This window comes from Seriola aureovittata, chromosome 6 (assembly GCF_021018895.1).
Source record: "Seriola aureovittata isolate HTS-2021-v1 ecotype China chromosome 6, ASM2101889v1, whole genome shotgun sequence".
In the NCBI taxonomy this organism is placed as follows: domain Eukaryota; kingdom Metazoa; phylum Chordata; class Actinopteri; order Carangiformes; family Carangidae; genus Seriola; species Seriola aureovittata.
This window is the reverse complement of record NC_079369.1, coordinates 6,106,844-6,130,466: the sequence shown is the minus strand read 5'-3', so window position 1 is coordinate 6,130,466 and position 23,623 is coordinate 6,106,844. Positions and strand designations below refer to the sequence as shown.

At 38.5% G+C, this 23,623-nt stretch overlaps 1 protein-coding gene across 1 annotated transcript in view; it reads right to left on the bottom strand.

The window, feature by feature from the left end:
• LOC130170887 (inactive N-acetylated-alpha-linked acidic dipeptidase-like protein 2) overlaps positions 1-23,623 on the bottom strand; it is a 431,329-nt gene that overhangs the window by 174,287 nt on the left and 233,419 nt on the right. The window contains exons 8-10 of the mRNA XM_056378584.1: positions 18,424-18,691; positions 6,394-6,513; positions 2,355-2,487 (exon numbers count right to left, since the gene is read on the bottom strand). Of these exons, the coding sequence (XP_056234559.1) occupies positions 2,355-2,487; positions 6,394-6,513; positions 18,424-18,691 (521 nt within the window). The remainder of the gene's footprint in view (positions 1-2,354; positions 2,488-6,393; positions 6,514-18,423; positions 18,692-23,623) is intronic.

Genomic DNA, 23,623 nt, shown 5'->3' with positions numbered 1-23,623 from the left:
TATAAGCAATCACAGATGAACAGAACATTTATCCCCTACTTTCTGAATAAATATCTGACTTTTAAATTCCTGCTTTATTAGAAATATAATTAAATTAGTTTGAAAAAAATAAACAAAGGACAACTTAAAAATCTGGAATCAAACACATATTATTCAGTGGAATGGCTGTTAAGTAACAGACGGCTAAAAAATTGTGCTAGCTATGCACACTGACATACATGACAGCAGTCATTTTTTTCTTTCATCAAACACTCAAAAAAAGTAGATTTACCATCTGTGATGCTCAGGTTGGCATCAGAGAGCTGTAATAACTCATGTGTACTACATATTCAAGTAATACAATGGGAGTAAATGTCATATTACTGTTTGTATTTCCTATACAATGTATCAAAAATGAATTTGAAGAAAGACTTTCCATGACGTTTGCTTTTAAGACCTATAAATTTTCTCTGTTATCATGTGTTATATAACTCTCTCTCTCTATATATATATATATATATATATATATTTTTTATTTTTTTTTAATGTAAATTGTATTTATCATTCATAACTATACCTACACTTAATTTCATATATAGAGTCTAAGGTATTGTCATGTTATGTATATGTACATGTATATATCTATAGGTTGTAGTTCTTATGATTTCATTCTTGGTTAATTTGTCAACACCGACGGTTACTGTGATTAGCTACTGGTCTATCTGTTCACAGCGCAACCAAACAAACTCGCGCTCTAACACAGTGTAAAGATTTCTTGGAAATCTAAGGGATTATAACTTTAATGTCATGTCTCCTGTTTTATTTATTATTTTTTATTTCATTTTAATAGTCTTAGTTTTTAGCCTGTATCCTGTGCTGCTGTAACGTGAATTATACTGAATATTGTTTTTTTTTTTTGTTTTTTTTAGCAGGCTAATAATAAAAAAGAGATCCAAGCAAGGCAGTCTCTGGCTGTTGAATAAAGAATGCTTGATTTGAGTAATGAGGTGTCCTTTCACATCTTCTGTTCTTCTGAGCTGTATTAGCACCAGGGACCTGAGAGCATTGTGATTGGTGAGAGATCAGACAGCCAGCATCTGTCTCTCTCTCTCTCGTCCACTTAAACACCCTCCCCACACACACACACACACACACACACACACACACACACACACGCGCGCACACACACTCATACACATGCTCACACAGCAGTCCAGACATCTGCTGGGACTCTACTGGGTCTTGCTACTGTGGTACTGGGACTCTTACAAGGACTAAAGATACTTCAGCGGTAATGACATGTCCCTATTGGCCAGACCGGGCAGAAAAACAGGAAGTGGGGACAAGACTGAGGGTCGAAGAGGTCATCCATCTTGGGATGGTGATTTAAATACAGTAGAAAGGAGTCACAGAGATACAGAGAGATATAATGTCCTCAGCCCTAGGCCAAGGTAAGAAATGTGAGTAAGTTTTAGGCATTGGCTACATTCCAGAGAGACAGTATTTAAACAGATCTGTACTTAAATTATTAATAATATTAATAAAATTATATTTTATTAGAAGTTTAAAAATATTTCTCATAGTGTCCATTTCCCATACACTTTTTAAATCTTGTATAATGAAGAGGGGGGGATATTTCCTCATATGGTGTTTTGTCGATGGTAATGGCGAGTGCTGCCTAAGACGTTGCTCCAAAATCTCCCATGGGTGTGATATCTGATGACTGTGAGGGCCATAGAATATGATTCACATCATTTTCATATTAATCAAACCCATTCAGTGACTCTTCTCCACCACTTTCAGGTTTTTCCTTTAATTTGTCACCTATCTGTATGTTTAGCTGCCAACAAAACAATATAGTGACAATATACCTGATTTAAACTAATAATAAAATATAAAATGGCTTCAGGAAGTATTCAGAACCCTTCACTTTTCACGCACTTTGCTGTACACATTTGTGTATATAAGGTCCCACAATCCACACTACACGTCAGGACAAAAAACCAAGACACGAAATCCAAAGAATTCTCTGCAGACCTCCATGATAACATTGCGGTGACACATAGATCAAGAGTATAAAACCATTTCTAAAGCTTTGAGTTTTCCCAGGAGTACAAAGACCTCAATAATTGTGAAATAGAAGAAGTCTGGAATGACCAGGACTCATCCTAAAGTTGGTCATCCAGCCAAACTGTGTAACCAGGTAAGAAGAACCTTGGTCAGGAGGTGACCAAAAACCCAATCATCATCTTTGCGATTGGTGTAATGTCCTTCCATGTGTAAACTTTTACTTATTATTTATTTGCCCTTTTTTGTTGTAGCTTGTTAATAAAGTAGACAATTATGTACAATAGGTAGGAAATAAAATCACTCACCTATGGCAGGGTTTCCTCCGGGGTTGAGAGTGACCCTGAAGGCTTGGTTCCAGGTGTGGCGGCCAGGGGGAGCGTCACATGGGTCGATGTAAAGCAGTGCACCCCCGAAACCCAGCTCAGAGAGTAGGGACAGCTGGACATCCACGCAAACACACAAAGATACAATGTGTAAGGAAAAAAGACGGCACATTCAGACTCACACGAATACATCGAGATGTGTGCAAAAGCATTTCACACAGTGCTTTACTGCGAGGGTGGAAAAAGGACAACAGCTACTCAAGTCTCAACTACACAGACACTAAAAATATTGAAATACGATTTCACTTAAAATGTTTTGTACTGTACTGTCCACTACTATACTGTCAGGTAGCTGAAAACACAACACTCACATATCATCACATATGACGTTGTTAAGGCATACCTGACAGAATGGTGTTTCTGTTAATTAGCCTACTGTCAGTGATATGAATGAGGTGGACTAAATGGTGGAAACACCTGTCTGTATAAGGCAGTAAAATTCAACAGCACCACAAACCGCAGCCTTCGAGATGATCACAAGTTGAATTTTCAGAACAAACTGAGCATCATAACTTTTATGAAGGTAGGATTTATTGCAGGACCGTTGCATTAGACTGCATTAGCTTAAGCTAGGTGTACGTAATAAACTGCCAACTGAGTGTATGTTTCCAAAAAAATCCTGAAGGTAAAATCTGGTCCAGCTTTGTCTGACTATCTTATTTGGTGCTGTGCAGGTAGTGTCCAGTGAGTTTATCAGAAACTCCTATTGCTGCCGTAAACAGGACTGATGAAAAGCGATGAGTGAACAGCGAGTGAGCAGGGAACCGAACCACAACAAAGGGCAGAAAGGAAACACCTCACAGAGCTGAGAGGAACTGCAGAGTTGGATAATAACTGTCTGTGGCTTATATACCGTATATATATATATATATATATGATAATGTTGTGGCTGATTGGTGTATACTTTGCGCTTATTTTCTAACATTAATCAGAGGAAAAGGTGTATTTATTAATACTGAAGAGACTTCTTATTAATAATCCTTTTTGAATTAGATTTTTGTTCACATGACTAGTTGTTTTCTTCATGATGATCAAATCATAGCTTCTGGGTGGGGGTGACAGCTGCCACTGTGCAGAGCAGTATTTCATTGTTGTCCATGGGAGATGTAGCGTCCTTGTTTTTTATGAGCGTAGATGACTATTTTATTGAATATGTGAAACCAACCACGGTCATTCTTCTCTCATCACAACTTTGTCCTTCACTGGGAAGCGGGGACACTACACACTACACACACACACACACAAACACACACACACACACACATCCTTGTACACCTCTCTTTGTGGGGTCCCATCACTGACATAATGCATTTCCGAGCCCCTTACCCAGCCTTACCCTAGAATAGTGAGAGAAGACACAGCAGACACACCAGAGACATTCACACGGATCATAATGAGAAGCAAGGATCAATATAGGTTTATGAATAACTGTGCTGGTATATGATAATATGCAGTAATATGCTCACATTGTGATTCTACAGTGTAAGATGTGTTGATATTAATGGAACCAAATGAGCTAAGTTAACATGCTCAAGACATGTGTTCAATGCGCGTGTATCAAATATGAATCTGAACTGTATGTGTAGCATTGGGCCTGCAGTCATCGTCACACACTCACACACTCATTAGTGAGAGTACAAGGCTCATCAATCATTTTCCCCCCACTTATATGTAAAGGGCGATCATTTTTCTCTCAGCTGCTGACACACAGAGACGTTATGAAGTACACATGATCAAATTTGTCACCAACTGTGGGCGAGGAGGAAAAAATGGGTCAGCAGCCTGTTGCTGGAAGGGTCCCATGTGACGGCAGTCCAAGTCTGATATAATGGATTTTTAAAAGGCTAACTGTGTAAATGTAAATGCAGTATGGGGACCCCTCTTTAAACATTTCCTTTCCTTTTTTTTTTTTTTTTTGTAACCTCCATTTGCTCCTGTTACGGCTCATTAGCTTGTCATTTTTCACTGAACTCACACTCAGAAGTAGATTAATGTTCGATGAGTAAAGCAAAGGAAACAGCTAAAAATAAATCATTTGATCACTTTCTAGTAAATTCAGGGCCTGGATTTATTAAACACTACAAATTAAATTTTGGACTTCAGTGAAACATTGGATCAAATTTGACAAAACTGTCCCAACCCGAGGTCCCATTACTACCTTTCCCAACTGCCTTCAACTGCAGTGAACAAATTACAACTTCTAAGAGAGACTGTGTAATACCATTGTTTTTCATGTCCAGTAATTAACTTTGACGCTTAACTTTGAAGCAGATGGGAAAAGTGCTGTGGATGCCTCAGATGTGAACAGATCCATCTCCATGATAACAGAGTAAGCCTCATCCACTGGTGAAGACAGTGTGATACAGTTGAAAGCTCCATGAAAAGTTAGCAAGTGGAACTTGAGTTGGTATTCGTTGCTTCGATGATTACGAGTTTACTGCTACTCTCAAACATAAGAATAAGAAGCAATCTTTCTCCTTTTCATTTAAGAATGTTTCAGATTACAGAGCAGTCTGTAAGGTCTTTGTTCAGGTTTACTTAACAGGATGACAAATGAAAATATAAGGTTTACTGTAGCATAAGAAGTGGGGAAGTTGAATGTGAAATCCTTGGGTCTGATTGGCTGTAAGACATCGTTACTTCTAAATTGGCTCTTCAGAACATTTATAAGGGTAATGCCATCAAGTTGGACAAAAGATTCGCAACAGGTTCAGTGAAGTTTTTTAGCTTCTTTCAGAGATTCTAAACCTAAAACGTAATTCTAAAAGGTCTTCATCAGTGGATTGAGTTTGCTCTTTCAGATTTCATTCATCCAGTAGCAATTTCGAGACGTTCCACACAATTTCCACATTGGCTTATTAGTTTATTCATGATCTTGGATGAAATAAGTTGATTATTATAGCCTCAAGTGCTTGTGGAGACTTTTTGCCACACACCTCAATCAAATAGCCGTAATTAACATATTTTTGACACAAATTTGAGATGTTAATCACAGTAACAACTATCAGCATAGGTTCATTTGATGCAAGAAAATGTGAGGTGAAGCTCCAGGGCTTGTGGTTGAAAAAAAAAAAGGTTTTGCATCGGTCTTTGCTTCTAAACCTCTTGTATAAGAAGTTACCCTTAGTATAAATGAGTAAAATTCAATGTCAGTAATTTGATCATTTGTGTACAGTAACACACCTGATTTTACTTTGGTATATTTATACGTATTTAGTCAACTGACGTGGTGTCAGAAGCCACTGACAGTATAAATTTCCCATTTCTCTATTGTAAAAGTCCTCATGGAGTTTGTGTTCAGGTTTGTATAATTGAATTACTTTAAACGGAATGGAAACTGCAGATAGATGAATCAGTAATTAACATGTAAGTAGATGTTTATGTTTTGATTAACTTGATCAGAATCTATATTTTCCCTGTCATCTTCTAATTGATGGGAAAACCGCTTTGAGTTGAATGTGGCGCACATCCAAGCAGAAACAGCCCTAATCAATCAATGCGTTCCTAATATTATTTCTTATGAAGGCAAATGGATTCAGACATCTTTGCACTGAAGAGCTGCAGATAAAGAAGTCAGGTATGATACATTTATGGCAAAAGTAATACAAAGAATTAGTGATGCATGACTAGCCATATGAAATATGCCATGTTCAGTAAGAAAATCCCTGTGCAGCAAGCTGTATTTTTATCCTTTCTGTAGTGGGTTCAAAGGGCAGTGAGCTATAGCTGGATGCAAGTATATTAAAATACCTTAGATCATTTTGGAAACTCGTTTTTTTTTTTTTTTTTCATCCCATGCACTTATTTTTAAAGATCAAAAGATCTCATTCCTCAGTCTGGCTGAATATTTTTTTCCCACTGCAGGATTGTAGTATCAGGTAAATCTCAAGTAGAGCATTAAGTAACATGTGTGATTCCCTTTTCAACAGAGCAGAGCAGCGGTACTTTGATTTCATCTTACCTTGTACAGCAAAGGTGCTTGGCCAAGCTTGACCACGGCAATCTGGTTGGTGAGGTTCAGGGTGTCTTTGGCTCTCCTCAGGTCATCCACGCTGCCGTACTGAACATCCACCACCTCCCCCTGATGAGGAGAAACAGCACAGAGACTCTGGGATTAGCAGTTGCTAATATCTCACTAAATGCCTTTTAACCACATGTTTTCCCCAGATGTTTGTGCGTGATACACAAGCCAGATGTCAGGTGGCCTTTATGTGTTTACATACCCCAGTCAGCTGTGTGCTCATCAGCTCATCCACCCTCTCTGTATGATCTTACTCTGCATCGGTGCTGGGATCAAACCTCAAACTTTCTGAGTACTGACGGACACGAACACATGAAGCATAGAGTAAAACTATGGAGCCCTGAACATTAACATGGATTGCTTTGTCAGATTCGGTTTACATTCATGTGTTATTTTAATTGGCTAAAGTTCATCTTTGGCTGCTGATGTTAAGACAATATTGAAGGGGCACTCCACCAATGTTTTATTCTGCAAAGCAAGTCTAAAAAAAAATGTATAATTTGGGCATTTGTACTAAAAATCAGATGTCATATTGGCAGCCAATTTGAAAAAAATTAAATGGTTTCTCTTCACATAAACAACTAAGATGCAATTTGACAAAGGTTATAGTAATTATAGAGAGTTAATGAATTGCTGGTGTGCACTGAATCATTCCTCATATAGTCTTTATCAATAGCCTAGCACTACAATTGAATCTGATCACAGCACACACTGGAATCACTGTGGTCAAGTATGTGTTTGCATTTGTGTGTGTGTGTGTGTATGTGTGGTTTTGTGTGTGTATGTGTGTATGTGTGTGTGTGTGTGTGGTTTTGTGTGTATGCACGTTGGTCTCTGTGACTGAGTGAGAGTTATCATGTCCCAAATTAAAGTGACCTAGAATTTGTTAAGGAAAGTCAAAGCAATACTTTTTGGGGTCTCTCTCTCTACCTCTCCGTTCCTCCCTCTCTGTCACCCGTCTGTCACCTCCCCTACGACCCCCACATCCACACACACACACACACACACACACACCTCCCACTGCATCACCTGGGCCTGATTCATTTTTCATGTGGCCTGGGGGTGAGTGTAACATAATGCTGCAGTGGAGAGAAAGCGAGTGAAAGTGCGAGAGAGAGAGAGAGAGAGAGAGAGAGAGAGAGAGAGAGAGAGCCCATCTCTTTGCATCAGGAGAGCCCAGGAGAGGCGAGCGAGAGAGATTTATCGCTCCTCCCTGCATTTGCATCATAAAAGGCCTCCCTTTAAACTGCAGACCATGGAACAGTACAAGACGCAGCAAATTGAAATACAGAATAATCTCTATATGCACTGAGAGGGTGCTGCTTGAACCGGATCCATCTCTCTTGTTCCTCTCTGCCCTTTTTTTTTTTCTTTCATTTCATCTCAGGGAGGTACTGAAATTAACAATGTCGTCGGCCTCTGCGTGGATGAAGCAGCGAGCATCATCCTCCTGTTGAGGTGATGAATTTTTGCTCTCAACCCAGACAGACATTCCGCTGAGCTTCTGGCTGAGTTTTTTCGAAAGATAATAATGAGGCCAATACTTTTGACAGACTCTGTCGGTGTCCAAGATTTTTGACAATGTTCAACTGATCAGGTTATAAATATTCTGTGGATCCGCTCAAATTATTTCTGGTGTTCTGCATTTAGTCCATTAGGGGAAACAACAACTTTCCACTGAAAGTCTTGCCAATGACATGTTTTAATGTGGTATAAGAAGCATTGCATCCACAACCTCATCATAAGAGGAAAAACCTAATACGTTAATTATAATAGGTTACCTGGACCTCTATTTATAAAGTGTCTCAAAATAGAAATTAGTCCTCATCGTCCGAGAATCCTCAGTGACGCATTTATGGTCCTACTTTTAGGACTAGGAGTAAGAGCGCTTTTATCGGCTTAACATAGGAAATCACTCACTTGGCCAATATTTTGGAGAGCTCGAGAGGTGTTCTAACCTGTTAGGAGCTGCCAGGAAATGGCATTCAGGCAGAAATAATCCACCAGAGGAGCAAAGCTTCGGGAACGCTTGGTGACACTGAGCTCATTAGAAGATACAGTTTTGACAGTAACTTTGTGAGAAACTGATGTCCTCGCATGTCAGGTTTTTTTTTACCCCCCACCCCCCCGAGAAAAAATACAGAATCAACTATTTCACCAGCGATAAATAAAACTTTGACTGTGTTTACGATGCCTCATGGTTTTGTGATATTGATATCAAGATATTGTGCATAACGTCCTCAGTAACACATTTTAAATGCAGTAATATTTCCCTGGTAGATGTCACCTACTTAATTCTCATGAAGGATATCTCAACTTCATGTCTTATATATTATTTATTTGTTTATTTAAAACAAGTGTGAGATGTGTTCATATTGTTATGATGTATTTCCCAATACAGGGTGATTATGATTACTGAGGAGACATAAAGTAGAAGATGTTATGTTCTCCATGGAGAGGTTCCACTGCCCCACGGAGAGTTTTCAACATCGTCTGCACACTACATGCAAGCAGTAGCCTAATATAGACCTTGTAAAACAATGAAGCTTGATAGGGCTGATAGTACAGGGCTAATTTCATGCATCTCATTCAAATCATTTACTATTTCAATCTTATTTTTAAGCCATAAAACTGGATTTCCAAGGTTTGTTTCTGAGTGATTTGTTATGAAAACCTTAATCTACACAAAAAATGAAGGATCAGAGACAAAGGAAAGGGATGTAATAGAAAAACAAAAAGAAAAGAAGCTGGAAAAGGAAAAAAAAAAGAAAAAAGAAAAAGGAAATTATGACTTTCTCTTTCCCAGCCTCTAAATACTGAGTATGCGAGGGGACGGGAGAATGGTAAAGAGAAGGAGAGCAGTCATGCAGGGAGAAGAGAGAGGAGGTCATGGATTGTTTCTGCAGTCTACTGATTGAAGGCTGTTCAAATCCACCCTGTAATTAACTCTTATCACATCAAGTAAATGAAGTGTCTTCACAGTCACACTGTCATTATGGCAGACAACAAGGAGAGGCAGGCTGAAGGAGGGCCAATGTTGGGAAAGCCATTCTCAGAGTCACAAACTACGAGCTACTGCACACTGCCGTAGGTTCAACTACAGTGAAACTGAATTTGAGAAATACAGTTTTATTAATTAAAGCTGTCATTTCATACAAAAAAAGAAAACAGGAAAAAAAAAAAAGAAACAGACTGGCAGACATCAAAGGAGTCTCAATACAAAAGGCAGAAAATAATTCTGGATTAAATGAAATACTGTACAGAAAAATACAGTGTTAATATCTGGGTGTCATGGCAGTGATCAGGCTGGTCCTTAGAAAACATAAGAGTCCAGATACTCCACTTTTTAAAAATTTAGTAAGACTCATCAATATGAAAACTTCTTACTTTGAGATGGCATATCAAGAAACATGCACGAGTGTGAGCTTCGATGCTAATCCACTGAAATTTAAAAGTAATACACCCTTAAAAATTCTTCAAAGCACATTTACGCCGTCCCGGCGTGTACGTGGGTCTGTGCTCGTCGGGAGTATACCCATGAGAGATATAAAGCATGAAATGGATGAGTGTAGTTTAAATGCTACTGAGTAGCTATATCTTGTAAATGCAGAACTACAAATATGAAGCGGACGCACCAAAGCACAGTATTAAACTACATCAGAAATCAATGTCTGATTGTTGTCAGTTGTTGACTCAACTGAAATGCACTTAAGCCAGAATTAGAGTGTATTTATATCAGCTGTGCAGTGGCTGCTTTTTGATCGCTGTTCACTGAGTGCACTTGCAGTGTGCAAAGGCGAGCATGGCTATATGTGAAACACAGTATTACCGTCCTGCATACAAACCACTGTTTTTAAATTATTTTAGTGAATTTCAAATAATATTACTTTTTTCTGTTGGTCTTTGATAATATGGGCTACTGTATTGTAATGTGGGAAAATTTATCGCAATCCAAGCGCATTATATGAGAAAGAAATATCCCAAAAAAATGCATTTGTCTTTTATACTCGGGTGTATTATTAATTTGTTTTGAACAGGAAAAAAACATGTATTGAAAGATGCAGTTTATTTATCTACTTATTTATTTTTTGTTGTTGTCTTTTCTACTAATCTTTAATTAAACAGATTTTTTTGAAACTACAATTACCAGCTCTTGTGAGAGGAGCATGGTCCGCTTACATTACACGCTTAAAGGCGTACGACATGCTACATGGTAAACAGATCATTATGCTATGCGAGGATGTGATTTGTATTTATTGTACATGGTCACAGTACGGTGTGGAGACGGTAGTGGCAGAATATTCATAATCACACTTGGTGCTGCCCTTAGAGGAGATGATTTCATTAGATTCTGGAGGATATGAGCTTATATTTGCATATTAATGTGGAAAAACAGTTTTTTCTTGAAACTAAGAACTCCATTATCCTCTAAGAGACAGAGCTCATATTAATAGCAGCCATGATTTCTGTGAAGATAAGTATGATGACATAGCACTAGTTTCTAAATAACCCCAATTACCTTAATTACAGATCTTATTTGTGTACTTTAATATATTGAATGCATTGTGGTTGATGGTTAGGCAACTCAGGTGTCTTGTTAATTTAAAACCTCTGTTAACTCATTATTTAAACAGAATACTATAGTAACTGCATTTAACCCTGTATCTTATTTGTGGTGAAAGATACATGGATGTAATGGAAGTGAATTTAGCATCTTTCAAATAAAGATGTTTTGTTTTTTTGTATTTTTCATTCACTTTTGAAAGAAGCTATGATTTCATAAGTAAGTGAAAAGCCTCATCAAAGCCAAATAAAATAGCAGGGCTTCTGGATCAATTAGGTTATTATATAGTTTAGTCTGTTGGGAAATAATTAGTCATTCATTAACATTTCATTCTTAGAGTTTAGATTGAACCAACAAGGCAGTTTACACAGAGGAGGCAAATCCTGCAAATATTTACTCTTTGATTATGAATGCAAAATTGTACAAGTGCATGTAAATGTACCTGTAAGCCACTACACACATACACACATATTGCTATCCAGCTGGATCTGTTCCATATGCACTCCACGGCAAAAAGCACATAGGACTAATGAAATATATGTACTGCTTTACTTGTAATGGGGAATTTATAATTGGTAGCATGGGCTGTGTGTGTAAGCCGTTATATAAATGTGTGTGGGCGTTTTTTATGTATGGAGGGAGTGGGTGGTAAACCTAGAAGATGTTGGGAAGTGCGAGTATAGAAAGCAAGGGGTGTGTGTGACTGGATATACAGTGAGGGAGAGAAGGTGGGACTACTACAGGATGGGAAACAGTAAGGGGGGTTTATATGGTGGATATGGTAACAGAGATGCAGTAGGACCAGACCCAAGCCATAGTAACTTTCCTAGGATGACCAGGTACCTTCCTAAATCCTGTTGTGAATTGCATTAATACAACAAAGACAACCCTTGATCTGCAAGGAAGAAGAAGCTTCTCATCATAAGCAGAGTGTGTGTCTCCTGCCTGCAGATGGAGCTCATAATCTACTACTTGAGGAAACAGTGGCCATCTTTGCTAAGCACCAAGCCTCCAGCTGTTGTCTGTGAACCTACTGTAGAGTCAGCTGAGGGACAGAGGAGAACCTTCAGAGGAGGAGACGGTCTCGGTTTGCCTCTTGCTCTCCGCCTTCCGAAAAGGAACAGATTGACAGTGTAGGCTCTTTAACCGCCGCCACACTGCTACTACGCGGTCAACATATTGTTTCTCAGCAGTTCCATCAACCATCTCCTGTGACCTTTGTGAGCCGTCTTCTGATGAAATCTCTAAGGCTTAGTCCATGTGATCAGCCTGTACCCTGATGTCCAGAGCCTAGAGTTTTGACAGGGGAAGAATCATTTATTCTGCTCACCAGAGAGTCATTGTCACTCATCTTCCTTTGCCCAGACGTTCAATCCCCAGGAACCTACTCAGTGCTGTAAATAAGACTTCAGAGCAGCTGGACTCCCACGTCTCTCCCTCGGCCCTCAAACCTATTCCGCAGCAGAAGTCCTTCAGGAGAGATTGTAACCATCACCATGGGCAATATCGTCGTGCTTTAACAGAAGTATCCTGCGAGTCAAGAACCTGATCAAGACCCCAGGTCTTCCTCTCTTCTCATCGCTGGCTGTGAGCCTGCATTGGAGTAGCAGTGGAGGTGACCCCATTTGTCCTTCTGCCTTTGACAGCAGATGGCCAAAAGTAGTTTCTAATAAAGGGCAGCATTTCAGACATTACATCTTTTCTCAAAAGAGCAAAGTTCCCAACCTCTCAAATACACTATAACTCTTAAGACTTTCTCAGAGGATATGTCAGCTGTTGCCCAGAGGCACCTCACCTGGTGTGGGGCATAGAACTCTTCTACTTTAGGTGAAGTGAATAAGGGATTAGTCGAATATAATATCCCCTTCCCTTATCCCCTTCTTTTACTCCTCCTTCATTGGTTTGAGATGCCAGCTTGCTTCTTCACTCATTCTGGATATTCTTTCTAATTCTCCACATAGAAAATGTGAGTGTTGCCAGAGAATACAGTGATCTGATTACAAAGCCTGACAAGGACAACAGCCCACCGAGGGGTGGGGGTGGGGGTGGGCTTGTGTAAAATGCCTTGATTATCAAAAGTAATAATGAAAAAACAAAAACAAAAAACAAAAAGTTCTTCTCATGTACACTGGACAAAGATGGGAAATGTGAACTTAACCAAAGACAGGAGACAAAAGTTGAAAGGTGAAAAAAGGAGAGAAGACAGGAAAGAGGACAGGGGAGGAGGTGAGGACAATTACCTCACTGTGTTGAATTCGTCAGAGGCTTTTCCCCATGGCCTATCCTTGGAAGGCTTAGAAGTGAGCATTTATAAAGCATCAGTGAGCTTTTCGATGCTGTGATGTTGAGTCACGTAATGAAGCCTGTGCCTTTACCCCAGCTTACCTTCGAATTTGTCATTGGCATCCAGTTGAATCTGAAGTGGTTAGAAGTGAATTGAATTTGTCTTCTACATAAATAATTCATGTCAGGAAAAAAGTGAGAGTGTTATTTACACACTTGGGTCAAACAATACTTTGACTCACTGAACAATCAAAAATCAGGTAAAACAACATGTGGATACTATAAAATATAACAGAGCGGAGTTTATTTATATATATATATATATATATATATATATGAACCTAAACAGCAGTTTCCAAAATTACATATAGATTACAGAATGCTGGAAATTATTAAATAATGTCTGGCTTCAACTACTAAGTTAGATTTCATGGCTTTCACTTGTCAATTGTATATGTACATAATGATAAACCCTTTCAAGGAAACTTTCCTAGGAACTTGGTATAAATTACTTGGGAAATTATTAGGAAATGAAAGAGCCCATAACCATAATAATGGCTTTCATATAAAACTGATTAATGTACAGTCAAATATTCAAACAGGGCCATTGAAGTTACACATGAGACTCTGAGGCAGTACACTGACTCTGGAGAGAAAAATATAAAAGTATTTTAAACAAGGTTTACAATTTGGTCAGTCAAGCAACGGCACAATTATATTTATTTGACAAGTCAGCTACATCCATTTTAAAGTAACCAGAATGGTTAAAAGGTATTTAGATTTAAGCACCAAGATTAATATCGCACTTATTTTTTAGATGATTCAGAGCACATACAATACCAGGTTAATGACTTGAGGTATCCTTATAGAGTAAACGTCCAAGAAAATATTAGCTGTTTTATAAAGGAAATATATTGCAGAAATGTATAACATCTGTTCCTATGTAGGTCCATATAGTATTTACTTACTCTTCCAACTTATTCATGTATGTCTTACGTGCTCTTACATGTCCCTACAGCTGTGACCAGATGGTCCTGAGGCTCTACTGGGAGGCTGGTCTCTCGCTTCACTTGATGGATAACATCCTCTGGTGAATGTGTACTGTGCCAGGAGGATTTTCTGTACTTCATGTGCGTTGATGTTGACTGGGATGCTGCTTGTGTATTTTCTCAGTGTGTTCTCTACAAGTCGGCTCCTCTGACAACCGGGTCCATGTCTCTGGTGTCATTTTCCCCATCCACTCCTATCATTCATTACAGGCTATTTCCTGTCCTATGTCATAAAAATAACCATGCATCCTATTTCCTGCGTATCGCGTGTTCTGCAAAATGAAGGCTACGAATAAAACACTCCAATTTACTCATAAACGGAACCATAAAAGAAAAGAGAAAAATTCTAGGGTCCCACTTCAAAAATAGCACACACACACCATGCATTGTATGTTCTTAACATGCATTACAAAATGCTGGGATAGACTTAGCATGAGCTCTTTATATGTAGTGTCTGGCGACAGCTATGTTTTTTCGGGCAAGCAGGGGAGTGGCTGAGGGTTTAGAAAAACTGCCCTGTAAGCAGAAGGTCACGGGGTCAAACCAAACCATATCCACTCTGTCCCACACTTCTGACCAGTAGAGGTGTCACTTCATAAGATGCTAATGATGGCTGCTTTCATGCAGTAACGTAGCTAACTCCAAATCCGGTTATGGTATTAAGCTGTTTACATGAAGATTTTATCCCCCCCCGTGACTGAGCTGCTCTGTAACCATGAATAAGCAAGTTAAAATTCTGATTCCACCTTCCCTCTGCTCATTAACTACTGCCCAATGCAGTTTTATGTAATTTTTATATCAGGATGTACCCGTGGGTCAGTGCGAGTTGGACAGATGGTGAAACTTGAAAGCCGTCAGCATTAGTGTTTAACTTTACTATCAACTTCATCAGTTGATTCTGAGCCAGTAGATGAACTGACCCAAACAGGTTACTTGACTCCTGTTAAAGATGCTGAAGTCTCACACAGCTAACAGTAGTTCATTGAGAAGTTACAGCTATAATTAAAAAAAAAGGTCATAATCTTTCCTGATCACAGGACCACCGCCGCCTCTCTCTTATTGTTACTACAGGCATGAATTGGAAATATGTAGCCTATATTGTTTTTTTGTTGTTTTTTTTGTTTATGTTTTTTTTTTTTGTTTTTTTTTTTTTTACAGGTCTCATGCTGTCTTACTCAGTCGAAGAACTGATATGTAACTCTAAATTATAAATGAAAATACATGAAGAATAAAGTTTCCATTATTGAATTAATATTTACTTAATATTTACTTTACTTGAAATGGGACAATTTTGTCAGGGGAATTTCTCTGGAAATCAATCAAAAAGTGTTTATAAACTTAAAAAAATAAAATTCTAATTAGGAAATGTGAACTGTATCGCATGATTAGTACCAACTTACAAAACTCAGTCGCCCAACTATAAAATGTAACTATGGGTTGTAATTAGCTGCTGCACAGTTGACCTACAGGAGCACAGGCTCTTTCAAAAGCAAGTCCTCGCTATGGACCCTCTTTATTTTTCCACTTCATAGTATAAATAAACCACTGACATGCACTTATCCATATAGAAAGATTTCACAAACAGATCAGACTCTGTGCAACTTACATTTACAAAAGGTTTCTTTAGCACTTTTATCTCAAGAATAATTTAGAATGAAGTTATACAGCCAGTATGTAACCCTCTCGATCAACCCCTCCCCTGATAATCAAATACATCATGGCACAAATGCAGGGAAATAGAGGGCAATAACTAATATATTATTATTACTTCTCAACTGGAAAAATCATGAATGGAAAGAGATACACAGGGTGCAAGTGAAGGATTTTGTTACATGACAAGTGAAAAGAAGCGGCTATAACTGCTTTATAAATGTAGAATGTGTGTAACGTATCCACTTTCTTACTGCAATTTGCATACTGTTTCAAAAAGCATATTTCCTACTGTTGTTACTTGATCTTTTCTTTTTCTGCGTGTGTCAGAGTTCCTTCTACACCATCAAAACAGTGCCACCAACAGCAGGACTTATTAGCCCAGTGTACTTGCTCTGGGCCGCCATCCATCCATCACAAACACCATACTTAATTGTCTGAAAGCCATGTTTAGATCCAGCAAACTGCCGCTTAATTCAAGGCAGCGTGCAGGAACGGAGCAAGGAAATAATCTGGTGATGGATGACTGTGACCCTCGTACGGGTAGACTCCGACGAGTGGACAGCTGGATGGATCGAGCAAAGCACAGAAAGGAGAGCGAGGGGAGAGAGAAGGAGAGAAAAGAGCGAGGAAAACTTGGTATTCAGAGACTCACTCCAACTTTTCATCTGCCCTCAGGCCGGGCAGGGGCTCAAGGGAATAACAAGCGTCTCCTTCAACCCTTTTCTCTGCTCCCGGGATACAGAGAAGTAAAACCCTCTAAAAATAGTGTGACTATATTTCTTTGTGTGTGTGTGTGTGTGTGTGTGTGTGTGTGTGTGTGTGTGTGTGTGTGTGTGTGTGTGTGTGTGTGTTAGTGTGTGCGTGTGTGTGGGTGTGTGTGTGTGTGTGTGTGTTTGCTAACGCAGCCGGAGTACATGCATAATGACTTCCATTAACCTTCACACTCCAGAAGGATGGTGGAAAAGATTTACAGTGCATCTAGCATGAAACAAATACCATGTTGAAGATTTTTGCGGTTTCTGCGTCGGGTTCGCTGGTGCTGTTCTAATTGTGGAGTCTATTCTTATCTGAGTGTAATGTGTAATGTGTGTGAACTACCTCTTGTCTGGAAAAGATGGCCTGAGGCACCCATACCAAGAAAATTTCTCCTTCTGTTCTATTTATAAAAAAATGATCCTCTTGAGTATTACCCACTTAAATCCAGTGAATACAGTTTCTGCAATGTACATTTATATTATATCAAATGCTGCATTAAAAAGAAAATTTTTTTTCTCTGTCTTTCCAGTATGGCAAGTGGTAAGACTTATAATTCCAGTACTGCATTCAAATTTCAATTTAAGGTATATATATATATATATATATATATATATATATATTAATAATCATCAAATTATCTCTTTTTGCGAGGGTGCTGTCTTTATTATGTAAATTTAGTTTAAAGTTCATCATGGATGTGTACGGAAGAGGATAAGGGCCACATGTGAAAAGATTTTTTCTTTTTTTTGATTTCTGACTCAGAATTCTGAGATTTAAGTCAGAATTATAAAAAAAAAAAAAAAAAAATACATTTTTCATATGTGGCCTTAATTCTCTTCCGTAGATTTGAACTACTTTTTACAATAAATAATTCTAATCAAAATGTTTGGGAGCCACTGTAAAGAGCTGCAGTTTTTCTTTGAACATGTTTAATTCTTATATCTGAAATCGGGGCAACATGTACAGATGTATATGCATAATGCAGTGTCGTGCCATCAGGGCAAGCAAGCAGAGCAGTGCTTGCCCAGTTGTAGCGAAAAGTACACATCGGAGTAGAAGTTAGCAGTACAGCTGTGAATGTAGCAGTGCAATGTATGTGCACTTTAGGATGGTGTTCAGTAAAATAAATGCTACAACTCAAGATCTAAGCTCCCACATCTCCCCTGTGCTCCCCGACTACAGTTGTTGGCATAGGTGGTTGTTCGGCTCTGCTTGCCTGTCTGTAAAGGTCACAGCAGGCCACTGGCGTAAGTTTAATTAATATTCACATCTGCTTCATATTATACTTTGAATTTCACATAAAAAGGTATCGAGTTGATTTCATGAACAGGTTTCAGACAGTTAAGTCAAACTAATGGGTTTGACTGTCTACCAGATAATATTCATAGAACTATAATCTTTATCCTTATGTGATTTGCTGGAAATAACAGCACTGAGATACATTTGGACCCTGAATTGTAGTTCACCAAGCTGTAACATTTAAAGCCACGACCTCTGGCTATGACCTTTAGTGGTGTCCCTACATTGGTTACGGGCTGGAGACTTAGGCGATCTGACAATATGAAGGGGATGAGGGGGAGGAAGACCTGGGGGAGAGTGCAGCAGCCAAGAGGGTGAAGCAACCTTTGGTTTAGGAAATGTCAATACAGGGGTATAGGAGAGTACCTGCAGACTTCCAACAGCGGAGTAGGCTGCGTAGGAGAACTGCTGCTTCGGCAGGTCATTAGGTCCACGCTGATCACAGGGGATCCCGTTTGGCAGGAAGCACTGGTGACTGGACCTGTCAGTTATGGTGTTGGGCGTGGAACCAGGCAGGCTGAGTAGGACTGTGTGATTGGACAGGTGGACATCAGTCAAACCGAGTCCCACCCACTGCCTGTAGAGGTACCTGGCTCTAGCTTCCTCGCTATCATCCGACAGGCTGGAGAAAGACCTGGAAGCAGGAGACAGAGCTTATTAAATCATACAACAATATGCACTATGTTCTCAAAAACACAATTTTCTTTTGTTGTCACTACAGACAGAGCTACGCCCGGGGTTCAGTTTGATAATGAAGGTCATAACTCTCCCATTCAAACTTTGGGACATGACATTCATATGACAAAATGCAGAAAAACAGAGGATCAACCACTTGAAACAACTGTCCAAATCAGAGACAATGTACCTTCTGAGACTAACTGTTTTATATTGAAACTGTTATCACGAAATATATTTAATATGAAAAAATAACATAACAGCAAACATTAGAATAAACACTATTTTATGTGTAAATATCCAAATTTCTGCATTGAAAGCCTGGGAAGCTGTAAGCTTCACGTATTTTTCTACATTACATATAACTACAGAACAATCAAAGCAAAAAAAACTTCCTTATGCGTTATTTATTTGCTATGAGTTAAAAACTCAGAAACTTGATAAGGACCAGTTGCTTGTGGTTTTATCAGATTTGACTGACAGTGATCAAACAATCCACCAACTTTCATCAGTGTCACATTTGAAGGAAAAAGTGAACCCAAATGTAGACAACATAAAAAGGGGGTTGATAAGACTTGATAAAAAAAAGATGTTTTAATAAAAAAAAAAAAAAACTTACAAAATCACTCCAAAAATCAGGCAGGAAAAAAAAAGAAAAAAAAAAAAACAGAAAATCCGAAACACTGGTAACACGTGAGCAAGAGACACAGGGAACTTCAAAAATTCAAACTGAAGCAAACAGAAGAATTGACAGACATCAGGGAGCACAGAGACTCAATGCACACAAGGGAGGCGAGGGTAATTGAACACAGCTGAAAAACGTTCAATCACAGAGGGAAACCGAACAAAGACAGGAAGTAAAAAACCACAAGACACACAATAGAAGTAATTTCAAATTAAAGCAGCAAAACAACACGTCCAAACATTAAGAGTTCATAAGGTTGGACCATGACAATCAAATTCTAATTAAAAGTTGCCAAATCCTTATTGGTGTATGAACTTAGGGTTTTTTTTTTTTTCTATTTATTGTCAAATTAGCCCTGTCCACTTCAAGCCAGAGCAAAGAAAAGAGAAGAGCACAGAAAAAAAGAAAATAAAAACAAATATTTCCTGTGCCATACCCTGAACGTTGCAAATTTTGAAGAAATAATGTATCTTTGTAGGACCCAACTGCTCATAGCTAGAAGCTAATGAGAAATTATACTTGGAAAAGATAGTAAACAATAAAGCTGTCAAGGCTTTAACTTTCAATAATGTTGGATGAAGGCAACCATTTTATTTGGTTTAAGTTTTGCTGGGAATCACTGTGTATTTTTAATGTTAATCTTAATACTTTTTGTCAAGTACCCTAGACCTAGGTGTGTCAGTGAATCATCTCTACAGGGTTTATCACAAAATGAAACACATTTGTCTCAGCGAATGTATAGGAGCACACATAAACACCTCTTTTAAAGTAACCTGTTTTGTTTTGTTCTCTAGTCGCATGTGTGGTGCACATGTGATGCAATAGACATTCATGCTAATGGTGTCACATTACTCCACTGATCTAAGAGCGGTGGTGATGCTCCAAGCAACAGGACACTAGCATGGAAACATGAATGTAAACGATGCAGGTTTGAAATGTTTAAGAAAAAGTGGCTTTGTAAGTGTTTTATGAAGAAGCAATTACATTCAGCACACTTTTTCCCACAATGTGTTTCGGTGAGTAACACTGAATGTAAATACTGTACACATTTTTCTTTGCTAACAAATAAACTACACACACAGACACTCCCTCCTGTTGTGCATAAGCCAGAAGATGAAATACCTAAAATATAATGGTTACTGTTGTTGAAGCCTTTTGATTTCAGTCTTGATTCTTCTGACAGGTAACTCTTTGTAGTCTGCTATCAAAAAGTCAAACTCATATCGAACCAAATTTTAAAACGCGCCAAAAAATTTAAATGTTAAACTGCTTCTGCTAAACCTGCAGTCACAAAAGGATCTTAAAATGTTTTACACAGACAGAATTGTGACGAACAAACAACAGATAGTTTTTCAGAACTGAGTGAGGATTTCACAAATAAGGTAAAAACATTTTCAGGCTGCTGTAAAGAAACTAATCATAAAAGTTAACCATCTCCCAAAGCAGGGAAACTAATTTTCTGTAAATCAAGGGAGGCTCCGCAGATAAGACACCTATCCATGAACTCTCACAGATCATCTGAGGACTTGGCCATCTTTTGAGCGGGAGACGTGCAGTGAGAATTTGCAAAGCCTCCCTGTTTATTGAGAATTAAAACCACTAGCATAGGAGACAAGATTGTGATTCTCTGCCCCTTTAGAATTTGCAGATATGATGAAGTTCATAGCCATAACATCTTTATTCATATCTCACGGCTTTAAAATGAATGACCACAATGTGACATTCTCAAAAAAAAATCTTTAAAATGGCAAATGTTGATAAAGGTTTGCTTCAAAGAGTGAAATGTAGAGAAATCCATTTAGCACTTAAAGAATTGAGGATGATAATGGCTACGCTTCCACTAATTAGTCTTCATAATGTCGAAAATAGCCTTTTTTTTTTTTTGCAAAAGATTGGCGAATCTTAATCATGAGGCTCTTTTTCTTTCACACTCAGCTCAGCACAGGAGCTGTCAGCCTCTGAAACTCCCATTTTCCTAATTGCAGGGAAGAAATGTCAATAAAATCTGATCCAGGCTTTATTTGAGTCTCCTCTGCTGATTCTTGATGTTTACTTTCTTTATTGTTCTGCGTCTGAGAGGACTGGACTCAAAAGTTCAGCAATAAAGGTGCATCTATGACGGAGTGGCTGGTGCTGCATTTCAGCCTACCTGCGAAAAACAAATATGCCATCGAGTAAGGTATATCAAGAAAATAAATGCTCTCAAATATGCAGTTTACACAAAACCACAAAATGATGTATTTTTCTTTGTGGAAAAAGGGACACTTGAAAAAATTTCACCATTTGCATCTAATGGGGTCATAAAACCAAGAAACAGCAGAGTAAATGTTTTATTTATCAAATGTATGAGTTACATTTATGAAGGGACATGGTCATGAAAGGTCTTAGTATTCACAATTTATTTTCCACCTCCGGTGATGCATGATCTACCTTTCTTTCTCTGGCTTAATTCCTTTCATTGATTTTATTTTAAATGATGGCTTCTACTGTACAGGCTACACTCATTCATTTAGTTGGAAAGTGGAAAAGATTGGGTGCTGGGGATGAATAGGAAAAGGTTCTATTGAAGGAAAATAGCTCAGAAATTAAACATTTTAAAAAGTCAATGTGAAGTAGCTAATTCTTTGGGACTGTGAACTTAGAAATTCAGAATTGTCACCAATGAACGTGAACTCAATTTAATCTGTGTGAACTGAACTTTAAGGTAGTAAAAGACTAGAAGCAGTGAGTTAACAGCTAGCTTAACTCCAATCACAGTGTATCTTACTTGTTAAACCCATACAAAAGACAATGTGTGGTTTTAGGGGGGGTTCAAGATTTTCCCCTGTCTCTAGTCTATGCTAAGCTAGGCTAAACACATCCTGACTCAAACTCATGCAATGTTAGCACAAGGGGAAAACAGAGATCTACTCAACTTCAAAACAACAGCCAAGTGATTAAAACCTCTACAAAAACATGATAAAACAGTTTGTCTTCGCTAATGCTGTTCGGGGAGCGGCTGCAGGCCAAGCTGACACTTATGTTAGCTCAGTTTGTTTCTCTGAAAGGTTCAAATCCAGTTACCTGATGACCAAAATCCCTCATTAAGTTAGGAGATACAGTTAGAAACAACCATGGTCTTGAAAGGGAAATATAAAAATATGACTCAAAAACTGGATAAAAAGTTTTTACCACTCGTCTAGTCACTCACTTTGACAGCGTATATATTGCTGTATTATCAGTTCACTGTATTTTTATGCTTCACATAGCGAATTCAACTTTTCCAGTTTCTGTTGCTCATAATTGCCCTCTGAACACTCACTCTCAGAAACAAACCAAACTACTCCTTTTAAGAGTTACTGAGAAAGTGCTGGGTATATAGAGAGAGAGTTTAAATGGACAATAACCACCGTAATGTTTTTTTTCATGTCTATCTGCAAGTGGTTGAGCATAATTTGCGTATGCCTGTAGTATTTGTTTCTGTGTGTCTAGGGTGTAAGTGTATGTGTGTGATATCTATATCAGTCTCAGCAGCAGATGGCCCAAACACTCAATTCTGCCATTCTCTAGTCAGCAGGCCACATTGCATAGCTCGCCAGGAGCAGCAGCAGGAGGCGGTGTGTGTGTGCTGCTGGGTTTTCATGCTTGGGAACGAGTTTGTGCATTTCCGTATGTGTGTGCTCATAGAGACCTTCATCTATAAGCCAAGCTGTTGGAACGGCTCCCTGTGGTTCGGGTCACATGCCCAACTCTGGTGACGCTTCATGTCTCATGGGTCTCTGAGTGTGTTTCTGTCTGCTTGTGTGTGTGGACCCACACAGCTGTGTGTTTATGTGGAGGCCTTTATGTCTCGTCATTTTTGATGAGGGTGTAACCCTGATGGCAGTTGTAAGAGAAGATTTCCTTCCCCCTACATTTGTCTTTCTCTACAATACTGATGCTATTCAGATCTTTTAGTTAAGAAAAAGCAGCAACACAACATAAAAATTACACAAGACTACATCATAACCTATGGCTAGACCATGTATGGTCAATGTGTCAAATTGAAGATGTATTGTATTTATCTTTTTACCAGGTATGTTGAGCTATTTCATTGTATTTTTAAGTCGTTATTCATTGTATTTAATTTCTATTGTGGATATTGAGGTATATTTTATTTTATTTTGTCATTCGATGTCTTATTTTTGTTTTCTATCAGTATTTTAATTTTCAAAAAAAGCTGTTCTC